At 44.3% G+C, this 12,926-nt stretch overlaps 1 protein-coding gene across 1 annotated transcript in view; it reads left to right on the top strand.

Annotated features, from left to right (window-relative positions):
- The window catches only part of EOGT (EGF domain specific O-linked N-acetylglucosamine transferase), a 50,031-nt gene extending 38,598 nt beyond the window's left edge, over window positions 1-11,433 (top strand). The window contains exons 14-16 of the mRNA XM_054708183.1: window positions 7,255-7,374; window positions 10,087-10,189; window positions 10,742-11,433. Of these exons, the coding sequence (XP_054564158.1) occupies window positions 7,255-7,374; window positions 10,087-10,189; window positions 10,742-10,888 (370 nt within the window). The 3' untranslated portion in view covers window positions 10,889-11,433. The remainder of the gene's footprint in view (window positions 1-7,254; window positions 7,375-10,086; window positions 10,190-10,741) is intronic.
- The last annotated feature ends 1,493 nt before the right edge of the window (window positions 11,434-12,926 follow it).

The following is a 12,926-nucleotide window of genomic DNA, read 5'->3' as shown; positions in this document are numbered from 1 at the left end:
TTTATTGATTTTTTTACAGAGAGGAAGAGAGAGAGATAGAGAGTTAGAAACATCGATGAGAGAGAAACATCTATCAGCTGCCTCTTGCACACCCCCTATTGGGGATGTGCCCGCAACCAAGGTACATGCTCTTGACGGGAATCGAACCTGGGACCTTTCATTCCGCAGGCTGACGCTCTATCCACTGAGCCAAATCGGTTTCGGCCTCTCTTGTTGTTTTGTTGATGATTTCTTTTGCTGTGCAGAAGCTTTTTATTTTCATGTAGTCCCATTTGTTTATTTTTCTCCTTAGTTTCTATTGCCATAGTCGGCAAACTCATTAGTCAACAGAGCCAAATATCAACAGTACAACGATTGAAATTTCTTTTGAGAGCCAAAATTTTTAAACTTATACTTCTTCTAACGCCACTTCTTCAAAATAGACTTGCCCAGGCTGTGGTATTTTGTGGAAGAGCCACACTCAAGGGGCCAAAGAGCCACATGTGGCTCGTGAGCTGCAGTTTGCCGACCACGGCCCTAGGAGATGTATCGGTAAAGATATTGCTATGACATATGTCTGATATTTTGCTACCTATGGATTCTTCTAAGATTTTTATGGTTTCCCATCTTAAGCCCTTTATCCATTTTGAGTTTATTCTTGTATATGGTATAAGTTGGTGGTCTAATTTCATTTTTTTGCATGTATCTGTCCAATTTTCCCACCACCATTTATTGAAGAGACTGTCTGGACTCCATTGTATGTTCTTGCCTCCTTTGTCAAATATTAATTGAGACTAGTGGCTTGGGTCAATTTCTGGGTTCTCTGTTCTGTTCCATTGATCTATATGCCTGTTCTTGTGCGAGCAGCGGGCTTGAGCACAGTGGCTTTGTAGTATAGCTTGATATCTGGTATTGTGATCCCTCCAACTTTGTTCTTCTTTCCCAAGATTGCTGTGGCTATTCTGGGTTTCTTATGGTTCCATATGAATTTTTGGCAAGTTTGTTCTAGGTCTGTGAAATATGCCATTGGTATTTTAATAGGGATTGCATTAAATCTGTAGATTGCTTTGGGTAGTTTGGACATTATAATGATGTTAATTCTTCCAATCAATGAACATGGTATATTCTTCTACTTGTTTATGTCTTCCTCTATCTCTTTTTTCAACTTTCTGTAGTTTTCTGAGTATAGGTCATTTACCTCCTTGGTCAAGTTTATTTCTAAGTATCTTAATTTTTTGGTTGCAATGGTAAATGGGATTTTTTTTTTTTTTTTTTAGTTTCTCTTTCTGAGAGTTCACTATTGGTGTATAAAAATGCTATGGATTTCTGGGTGTTAATTTTGTATCCTGCTAAGTTTCTGAATTCATTTATTAAATCTAGTAGTTTTTTTTATGGAGTCTTGAGGGTTTTTTATGTATAGTATCATGTCATCTGCGAATAATGAGAGTTTTACTTCCTCCTTTCCAATTTGGATGCCTTTTATTTCTTCTTCTTGTCTGTTCGCTATGGCTAGGATTTCCAGTACTATGTTGAACAAGAGTGGTGAGAGTGGGCATCCCTGTCTTGTTCCTGTTCTTAGGGGAAATGGTTTTAGTTTTTGCCCATTGAGTATGATGCTGGATATAGGTTTGTCACATATGACTTTTATTATGTTGAGATCTGATCAATCTATTCCCATTCTGCTGAGAGTTTTTTTTTATCAAGAAAAGGTGTTGGATTTTGTTGAATGCTTTTTCTGCATCAATTGATAAGATCATATGACTTTTGTCTTGCAATTTGTTTATGTGCTATATCACATTTCTTGATTTGTGGATATTGCACCAGCCTTGCATCCCCAGAAAAAATCCCATTTGGTCATGGTGTATGATCTTTTTAATGTATTGCTGGATCCGATTTGCTAATATTTTGTTGAGGATTTTAGTGTCTATGTTCATCAGGGATATTGGCCTGTAGTTCTCTTTCTTTGTCATGTCTTTATCTGGTTTTGGAATTAGGATAATACCGGTCTCATTGAAAGAGTTTGGAAGTGTTTCTTCCTCTTGAATTTTTGGAATAGTTTGAGGAGGATGGGTGTTAGTTTTTTGAGTATTTGCTAAAACTCCCCTGTGAAACCGTCTGGACTAGGGCTTTTGTTTGCTGGGAATTATTTTTATTACTGTTATAATTTCATCAGTAGTTTTTGGCCTATTCAGGTTTTCTGGTTCTTCCTGATTGAGTTTTGGAAGGTTGTATTTTTCTAGGATTATGTCCATTTCCTCCAGGTTGTCCTGTTTGTTGGAATCAAGTCGTTCATAGTATTTTTTTTTTATGATCCTTTGTATTTCTTTGGGGTCAGTTGTTACTTCACCTCGTTTGCTTCTGATTTTGTTTATTTGGGTCCTCTCTCTGTTTCCTAGTAAGCCTGGCTAGAAGTTTATCAATCTTGTTTATCCTTTTGAAGAACCAGCTCTTGGTTTTATTGACCTTTTGTATTTTCTTTCTTTCTTTCTTCTTTCTTTCTTTCTTTCTTTTTTCTTTCTTTTTTTTTTTTTTTTAGTCTCTATGTCATTTATTTCCTCTCTGCTCTTTATTTTTTTTTCTCCTTACTATGGGCTTTTCCTGTTTTTCTCTTTCTAATTCTTCAAGTTGTAGTGTTAGATAACTTATTACCATTTTTTCTTGTTTTCTGAGGTAGGCCTGTAGTGCTATGAACTTCCCTCTCAGGACTGCTTTTACTGTGTCCCATAGATTTTGGATTGTTGTGTGTTCATTTTCATTTGTTTCGAGGATTATTTTATTTCCCCTTTGATCTCTTTGGTAAACTGTGAATTTTTTCATAGCATGCTATTCAGTCTCCATGTATTTGGTTGTTTTTGAGCATTTTTATTGTATTTGATTTCTAATTTCATACCATTGTGGTCTGAGAGGATGCTTGATATGATTGCAATCTTCTTGAATTTGTAGAGACTTAGCTTGTGTCCTAACATGTAGTCTATATTTGAAAATGTCCCATGTGCACTTGAGAAGAATGTATATTCCATAGCTTTGGGGTAAAATGTTCTAAAGATGTCAATTAGTTCCATCTGATCTAGAGTGTCATTTAGGATTGCTGTTTCCTTGTTTATTTTTTGTCTAGAAGATTTATCCAGTGATATCAGTAGGGTATTAAAGTCGCGTGCTATGATTATATTGCTGTCAATCTCTCCCTTGACATCTCTAGAAGTTTTTTTAACCTTTTGCACTCGGATGTCGAGTGTGACTCGACACAGTTAGCATTAGAATAAAGGAATCGAGAAAAAAGCAAGCGAGTGCAAAGGGTTAATATATTTGGATGCTCCTATATTGGGTGCATAAAAGTTTATCAGGTGCACAAAAGTTTATCCTCTTGTTGGATTAATCCTTTTAGTATTATGTAGTTACATTTGTTGTCTCTTGTGATGGCCTTCATTTTGAAGTCTATTTTGTCAGATATGAATATTGCTATTCCAGCCTTTTTTTCTTTCCCATTTACATGGCAAGTTTTTTTCATCCCTTCACTCTTATCCTGTGTGTATCTTTTGTTCTAAGGTGGGTCTTTTGTAGACAGCATATAGTTGGGTCATGTTTTTGTATCCATTCAGCTACCCCATGTCTTGATTGGAGCATTTAATCCATTTACATTTAATCTTTTGCACTCGGATATCGAGTGTGACTCGACATGGTTAGCATCGGTAGCAGCTCGATGAAAAAAGCAAGCGAGTGCAAAGGGTTAAGGTTATTATTATTTTTTTAATTTTTTCATATACATTTAACTAATTTTCTTTTATCTCTGACACTTTTATTATAGAGAAAGGGCAAATTAAGGTTATTATTGATAGGTACTTATTTATTGCCATTTTAATTCTTCTCATTACAGCAGTCCCTTTAGCATTTCCTATAATGCTGGCTTGGTGGTGATGTACTCCTTTAGCCCTTTTTATTTTGTTTGGGAAGCTCTTTATTTCATTGTCTATTTTGAATGAGTCTTGCTGGATATAGTAATCTTGGTTTCAGATTCTTGCTTTCCATTACCTTGAGTACTTCATGCCATTCCCTTCTGGCTGTAGAGTTTCTGATGAGTAATCAGGTGTCAGCCTTATGGGAGCTCTTTTGTAGGTAAGAGTTTGCTTTTCTCTTGCTGCTTTTAACCCTTTGCACTTGCTTGCTTTTTTCTCGATTCCTTTATTCTACTCGGGATTTAATTTTTTAAATAACCCAGATTTTACAAAGCGCGGCAGTAGAATAAAAAACTGGAGTTTCTTTTCATACAAACTTATTTATTTAATGTAAGAAAAGCCCAAATAAAGGAGGAGGGATGGAGGGAGGGAAGGGATGGGCTACCGATGCTAACCATGTTGAGTCACACTCGACATCCGAGTGCAAAAGGTTAAGATTCTCTCTTGTCTTTAATTTTTGGCATTTTAATTATGATGTGTCTGAGTGTGGGCCTGTTTGGGTTCTTCTTGCTTGGGGTTCTCTGTGCCTTTTGGACTTGCATGACTTTTTCTTTTACCAGGTTAGGGAGGTTTTCTGCCATTATTTCTTCAAACATGTTCTCTCCCTTTTCTCTCTTTCTGCCTCTTCTGGCACACCTACTGTCCAAATATTGCTACATTTCACATTGTCCCACAGCTCCCTTAAGCTGTCCTCCTTTTTTGTAATTGTTTTTCCTTTTTGGTTCTCTGATTGAATGATTTTTTTCAACCCTCTCTTCTTTTTTATTGTTGCTGTTAATCCTCACCTGAGGATATTTTTCCATTGATCTTTTAGAGAGAGTGGGAGAGAGAGGGAAAGACAGAAAGAAACATCGATGTGAGTGAAACACATCGATTGGTTATGCCCTGACCAGGGCCCGGGCCAGGGAGGAACCTGCAACCAAGGTACGTGCCCTTGATCGGAATCGAACCTGAGACCCTTTGGTCTGCAGGCTGATGTTCTATCCACTGAGCCAAACCAACTAGGGCCAACCTTGTCTTATAATTCACTGATTTGATCCTTAGATTCCCCTAATCTCCTTCCAATGTGTTCTTTATTTGTGCTATGCCATTCTTTATTTCTGTTTTCATAGTTACTATATCTTTTCTCATACTGTTGAGCATTTTACCATCATTATTCTGAACTCTGTAAAAAAAACATTTCTTTTTTTTTTAAATACATTTTTATTGCTTTCAGAGAGAAAGGGAGAGGGAGAGAGAGACAGAAACATCAACGATGAGAGAGAATTATGGATCAGCTGCCTCCTGCATGCCCCCTACTGGGGATCGAGCCAGCAACCCAGGAATGTGCCCTTGATTGGAATTGAACCCCGTACCCTTCAGTCCACAGGCCGACACTCTATCCACTGAACCAAACCGGCTAGGGCCCAGATAAATTTCTTATCACCATTTCATTTATCTCTTCTTCTTTCATCTGGAGGTTGTTTTTTTGTCTCCTCATTTTGGCTGCCTGTTTGGGTTTGTGACTGTGTAATAGGTAGATCTGCTACACCTCTCAATTTCTAGTGCAGGACAGTGTCAAATGCTGTTTCTGACTAATTAGATCAGGCAAAGACTCAAAGCCTCTAGAGACAGCCTCTGCCTATAGACTGATAAGGTTCCATCTTGAATTGCCCTCAGGCAATTGTCCACCGGTATGTTGAGAGTTTTTTTTCAACAGGGTCAGGCAATTGCTTCTGCCTGGAGGCTAATTATTATTCTCAGTCTCTTAATGGGCATCATCAGAACCTCCGTATGGTGGGGCAAGGTGTTTTCCAATAGGGTGGATCAGCTGTCTTCCCCCAGGCAAGGCCGCCTGTATAGAAAATGTCTGCATGAGAAAAATGACCTCTGTAGAGTGAGGTAATGACTCAGCACAGGAAACCGGGGTGTCTGACTTCTGAGTTCTAACCCTACAACCCCCAATTTGGATTCTGTTCACTCAGCTCCAGTACACTCTGCCCTCCCTCTGCCAGAGGGCAAGGTGGGTGGCTCCACAGGGAATTTTGTGTGTTGGCTCTTTAATATGATGCCTGCATTTCTAGCCATCTCTCCCTGGCAGACAGCAACCCTGCTGCTTTTCACAGCCAGATGTTATGTGGGTACGCTTCTCAGTTCTGGTGCTCTCTGCTGGGGACCCAGCTTGGGGATTAGATCCCAGAGTTCTCAGTGGGAACGCCCCACAGCTGAGATATCTCACCAGAACTTCAGCTGTCTATCTGTGGGAGCTTGGCCATCCTTTTTGTGCCTCCACCCCTCCTACCAGTCTCTATGTGGTCTCCGCTCTCTGTTCTCTGTTATCAGGGTTCTCTCCAGCGAGTCTTCCATTGATTATTCAGGAAGTTTTTCTGTATTTTAGTTGTAATTCTGGTTTGGTCCTGGGAGCATGTCAGTGCAGCATCCACTTACTCTGCAGCCATTTTTAATCTCTTGGCATTGATTTTAGTTCAGCGTTTCATATCTTTTAGCGTCTTGAATTCAAAGGGCACTTTTATAACCCTAACGTGCGTAAAATTGTGGATTTGTCTGTTGCAAAGGCAAGAAAATGATAGGTGGTATTGGGACCATTTTAGTTCTTCAGAATAAGTCAGCTCACTCAGGAGGAATTATTTTCCTGCTAAAACTCACTTTATCACCAGGGAATAGTCTTCAGTTTGTGCTGGTGTCTCTTCAACCTTCCCTAATTTCTCTTTTCATCAATAGCAGGCAGATGGGCTTAGAGGGTTACCTTGCAATGATACCTACCTTGATTTGAGTAATGCTTTTTAGTTTGATTATATCTATTTTTTAAAATATATTTTTATTTATTTCAGAGAGGAAGAGAGATATAGAAACATCAATGATGAGAGAGAATCATTGATCAGCTGCCTACTGCACGCCCCTACTGGGGATTGAGTCTGCAACCCGGGCATGTGCCCTTGACCGGAATTGAACCCGGGACCCTTCAGTCCTCAGGCCGATGCTCTATCAACTGAGCCAAACCAGCTAGGGCTGATTATACCTATTTTTACAATTTTGTTTATGGCCTGTGTTACTAGTTTTCCACTCAAGACAGCTATAAAAGGTTCCTTCTAAGATAAATGCATTTAAGTTTTTAAAAAGAAGTGTTTACTTGGGAGAAATGTACAATTACTGACTCATTAAGTTATTAAATACTGGAGTAAGGCTTGAAATTGGCAAAAAGATCATGGTGGAATGTGAATTAAATTGGGAAAGACACTTGTATAAATATTGTTACTATGAGTCTTGAGCTCAACTGGACTTAATACTTTGTTCTCTCCATCTGTCTTCTGTATATTCACAGGGAACTTGGGTTTTTAGATCAGCTAAGGATCACCCATAACACGGATATATTTATTGGAATGCATGGAGCTGGGCTTACCCATTTACTTTTCCTTCCGGACTGGGCTGCTGTATTTGAACTGTAAGTATTTGGGGCGGTTTTGCATTGCCGCAGCTCATGATGCTCTGTATGCATGCTGAGACTTCGGCTCAGCGCATCCAAAGGCTAAGTACTTAATCATTCCAGGGAAGCCACATCATATAGGCATCTGGAAAGACCTAATACTAAAAATGAGAAGGCTGCAGCATGCCATTTCACTTAGCAAGCAAACCACCTGCTCCTCCCTGTCTCAGTGGGAGATGTGAATCTGTGATTTCTTTTCTTTTTTACTATTTTTTTTAATGTTTACTCTATTATAGATGTTCCCCCCTACCCCCCGCCCCCGCTTTGCTTCCCTCCCCCTATCCCAGCCTTCACCACATTATTGTATGTGTCCATGGGTTATGCATATGTGCATATAAGTTCTTTGGTTAATCTCTTCCTGCCCTGCCCCTTCCCTCTGAGAATCGTCAGTCTGTTCCATGTTTCTATGTCTCTGGATCTATTTTGTTCATCAGTTTATTTTGTTCATTAGATTCCACATGTGAGTGAGATCATGTGATATTTGTCTTTCTCTGACTGGCTTATTTCACTTAGCATAATACTCTCCAGGTCCCTCCATGCTGTCTCAAAGGTTAAGGGATTCTTCTTTTTTACTGTTGCATAGTATTCCATAGTGTAAATGTACCACAGCTTTTTTTATCCACTCGTCTACTGATGGGCACTTGAGCTGTTTCCAGATCTTAGCTATTGTAAATAATGCTGCTATGAACATAGGGGTGCATATATTCTTTCTGATTGGTGTTCTGGAATTCTTAGGCTACTAGAGGCCCAGTGCATGATTAAATCATACACGTGTAGGGTCCCCTAGGCCTAACCTGCCATCCAGGCCATATCCACTGCCCTGCAAAGCCTAGCATGCTCCGCGGACACTGCTAGCAGCCTGCTCCCCGCTTTTGATGGCAGGGGGTCCGCTGGTGCTGGAGCGGACACACAGCTCCCCGCTTTCAATCACGGGGGAGCTGGCTGTCTGTCCGCTGGTGCACCAGGCCTTTCGAAAGCCTCCGGCGCGGCTGTTGCCGGAGCGTACAGACAGCCAGCTCCCCTGCTTTTGCTCCCCGCTTTTGATGGTCCGTGGTAGGACGTGGGCTCGCTGCCCCAGAGGCCCCTTCTGTGCCGCAGCACAGCCATGGCGCAGATGCTGAGCTTGCGCCGCCGCTGGCGACACGAGCTCAGCATCCCACCGGCCCAATCGGCCACCCCGGCCACCCCGAGTCCTGCCCCCTGCGCCTCCCGCTGGCCCAATCGTGGGCATAGCGGAGTGATGGTAATTTACATATTACTCTTTTATTATGTAGGATTCCCAGAAGTGGGATCGCTATGTCAAAAGACAGTTCCATTTTAAAATTTTTGAGGAAATTCCATACTGTTCTGCACAGTGGCTGCACCAGTCTGCATTCCCCCCAGCAGTGCACTAAGGTTCCCTTTTCCACATCCTCACCAGCACTCCTTTATTGATTTACTAGAGGCCCAGCGCACGAAATTGTGTATGGGTAGGGTCCCTACGCCTAGCCTGTGATCAGGGCCATCTTCTGCCTGCTCGCCAGTCCCCAGTCCCTCCCCGCCACCACCCACCCGGTTTCCCGTGATTCTCCATTTGCCATGCTGCAATCGGAGCCTGTGGGCCATGGGGAGGGACCTCAAGGTGGTTAATGCACCTCATAGCGACTGGTTGAGTGGTGGTTCTGGTTGTTATGCCATTATGGTTGCTGGGCTTTTATTATATAGGATTGATGGTAGCCATTCCTGCAGGTGTGAGGTGATACCTATTTTAGTTTTTATTTGCATCTCTCTGATGATTAGTGACCTTGAGCATTTTTCTTTTTTGGTTAATCCTCACCCAAGGATATTTATTTATTTACTAGAGGCCTGGTGCATGAAATTTGTGCATGGGGGTGTGTATCTCTCAGCCCAACCTGCACCCTCTCCAATCTGGGACCCCTCGAGGGATGTCTGACTGCCTGTTTAGGCCAGATCCTACCTGGATCGGGCCTAAACGGGCAGTTGGACATCCCTCTCACAATCCAGGACTGCTGGCTCCCAACTGCTCGCCTGCCTGCCTTCCTGTGTTACCCAAATATATAACACTTCCAAGGTCACTGACCTGCAGGGGAGGACTGTTAGGGGCGACCAGGCCAGTAGGGGAGGGCAGTTGGGGGCGAGATCAGGCCGGCACGGGAGGGCAGTTGAGGGCAACCAGGCCGGCAGGGGAGGGCAGTTGGGGGTGAGATCAGGCCGGCAGGGGAGGGCAGTTGGGGGCAAGATTAAGCAGGCAGAGGCAGTTGGGGGTGAGATCAGGCAGGCAGTTAGGGGCGATCAGGCAGGCAGGCAGAGGCAGTTAGGGGCAATCAGGCAGGCAGGCAGGTGAGCAGTTGGGAGCCAGCAGTTCTGGATTGTGAGAGGGATCCCAGATTGGAGAGGGTGCAGGCTGGGCTGAGGGACACAGCCCCCCCCCCCCATGCACGAATTTCATGCACCAGGCCTCTAGTAATTAATAAATGAGAATACAACAATAAACTGCTTCACGTACTGACCCCTGTAAGCCTGTGTTGTCCACCTGTAATCTCCCTCAGTCTTGTTCACTGTGTACACGACCTTTTGCGAGAACCTGTTTGGGAGGTGTGTTTTTTCCCAGAGAACTGTGGGCCGGGCACACACTGTGGACAAGTCTCACATGTGGCTGCCCTGCCTCAGGTACAACTGTGGAGACCAGCGCTGCTACCTGGACCTGGCCCGGCTCCGCGGCGTCCACTACGTCACCTGGCGCAGGCAGAGCAAGGTCTTTCCACAGGACAAGGCAAGTGCATGGCGAAACGCCCGCTTTTGCTTCTCAGGCTGGGTGACGTGTGTCGTTATGAATGTGAAACACTGTTGCTGAACTTCAAAGGGAAATTGTTCTCTGGAACACTGAGTTGTAACTCATATTTGCAAATTGGAGGAAGAGGGTAGATTCACTCTGTATCTTTAATGTAAGAAATCTTCATGAAATTGGGGCCTAGAAAGGGCTATTCAATCGCATATAGGAGGGATCAGCGGACCGGAGACCAGCAGGCCAAATTTGGCCCCCCACCTGTTTTTACAAATAAAGTTTTATTGGGACACAGCCGTGCCCTCTGTGTATGTGTTGTCTGGCTGCTCGTGCCCTTCGATGGCAGAGTTGAGTCATGTGACAGAGGCTGTGGTCCACAGAGCTGAAATATGTGTTCTTTGGACTTTACCAAAAAACATTTGCTGGCTTCCGAGGGAGAGCACGAATTAAGACAGTGGCTTTGGCCAAAGTAAAGTAGTTTTTTCCTGTTCAGAAAGCCACGTCCTCTGCCTTACAGACGTGTTTGGTTTGCTTTTCCAGGGCCACCACCCCACTCTGGGGGAACATCCGAAGTTTACCAACTACTCTTTCGACGTCGAAGAGTTTATGGACCTTGTCCTGCAGGCTGCAGACCACGTATCGCGACACCCGAAGTGGCCGTGGAGGAGCAGACGGGACGAGCTGTGACTGCGGCTGTGCGGGGGCCGGGTGGACTCTCCTCAGCCCCCCAGCGAGGCAGCCGGTGTTCCTCAGCCCGGTGATATTTCCGGACCGAACCGGCCTCAGGGCTCTCCCTGTGGGCTTTATACTGTTTCGTGTGGCATTCGTGTCACTGCTTTTTGTCAAGATACTCTTTTTGCACTGAAATGCCTTTTTGTAGTCCAGAAACTGGCCATGGCTCGCCGAGGATTGACCTTCTTCTCCGGGGATCCAAGACTCGGCTTCCTCAGCTTCAGAGTCTGTAACTGGTTCTGTGGGCACCTCAGGGTGGTCCGTTCTCGAGACTCCCAACCTGGTTATGATGTCGGAGTAAATGGCCTTTGTTTGTCATAATTGATTCATAGCACTGTTTGTGGTGGGAAAGGGAAGCATGCAGCACACACCCACACTCACACCCACACACACACTTACACACACCCACGCTCACCCACACATACACCCACACACCTACTCACATGCACATACTTACACTCATACTCACACCCACCCCCACACACACACACACACACACACACACACATACTTACACACACCCATACACCCTTTCTCACACACCTACACACACTCACATACTCACACACCCACACTCACACACACACACTCATACACACACCCACTCACATACACACCTATATACACTCACACCCCCATGCACTCACACACATCTCCACTCACACCCACATATACACACTCATGCACACCCACACACACACCTATTCACACACACACACACACACACTCACACTCACACTCACATACCCACACTTACACACCTACTTACCCACACACACTAACACTCCACTCACACCCCCACACACATTCACTCACACCCCCACACACATTCACACACACACACTCACATACCCACACTTACACCCCCACACGCCCACACACACACATTTACACACACACTCACACCCACACTAACACTCCACTCACACTCCCACACACACTCCACTCACCCCCCCACACATTCACTCACACACACATTCACACACACACACACTCACACCCCACTCACACCCCCCCACACATTCACTCACACACATACACACATTCACAGACACACACACTAACACTCCACTCACCCCCCCACACATTCACTCACACACTCACACACTCACACACTCACACCCCTCTGCCCTCCCCACTCAGGTGCGAGTTTCAGTGCTGGGCCATAGGACGCACCTGCAGATAGATGTGCTGTAAGCAGATCAGCCTCACTCTGTCCGAGCCCGGACCCCGCACTGATTCCCTGCTGTATCTTTTCGGCCGCCTGCAGGTCACAGGCATCAGGAGCCGGGAGGAATCCTCTGCTGTGCTAATTTATAGTCGCGTATTTCATATGCAAATCAGGCTTCCCACGATGCACTCCCTGTGATGACCGCACACCGGGACATCTCTGGAACTGCCTGGGCACTTCCAGCGGGCTTGCACAGCTCCTGCTGGGGAGCATGTCTGTCCAGCCCTGGTCTCCGGCGTGGGCGTTGCAGCTGCAGTGCCTGCGTGCGTGCGTGCCCGTCCCCCCCTCCCCCCGCCCCAGGACGTGTTCCAGTATTTGTGTAAACTGCAGATCAGCCCATGGAGAGTCTTTCCTATAAAAAGACACGTGTGCATCATCCATTTCAAGTGCAAAGAAGCCATAGGAAGTGCCGTCGACGGAAGAGCATGTCTGAAGTGCAGCCCATCCGAACGGGACTCATTTCTGACTGTTGATCAGCTTGCTTTTGCAGTAAATCCTGGGCTTCTCTTACTGCAAAATGGGGTGTTTACATTTTGTTAGCATCTGACTTGTCTAATTTAGAGGCTGGTGACTTCTGTTTTTTAAAGTCTTTTAAAATTAGACTACAGCAGAGCTAAGAACTTTTTTACGTTTTAGAGTTATTAAAGAATAATGCGTCACAGGGAATGACTCAGTAACCTAAACCAGCTAAGAACAAGTCTGCTGCCCCGCTTTAAAGGGTTAGAAACAGTCTTCTAGAGGTTAGGAATATTTATGAAAATA

The sequence above is a fragment of the Eptesicus fuscus genome, chromosome 18 (assembly GCF_027574615.1).
Source record: "Eptesicus fuscus isolate TK198812 chromosome 18, DD_ASM_mEF_20220401, whole genome shotgun sequence".
Taxonomy (NCBI): domain Eukaryota; kingdom Metazoa; phylum Chordata; class Mammalia; order Chiroptera; family Vespertilionidae; genus Eptesicus; species Eptesicus fuscus.
The sequence above is the reverse complement of the archived record's forward strand: the minus strand, read 5'-3'. Positions and strand labels throughout refer to the sequence as shown.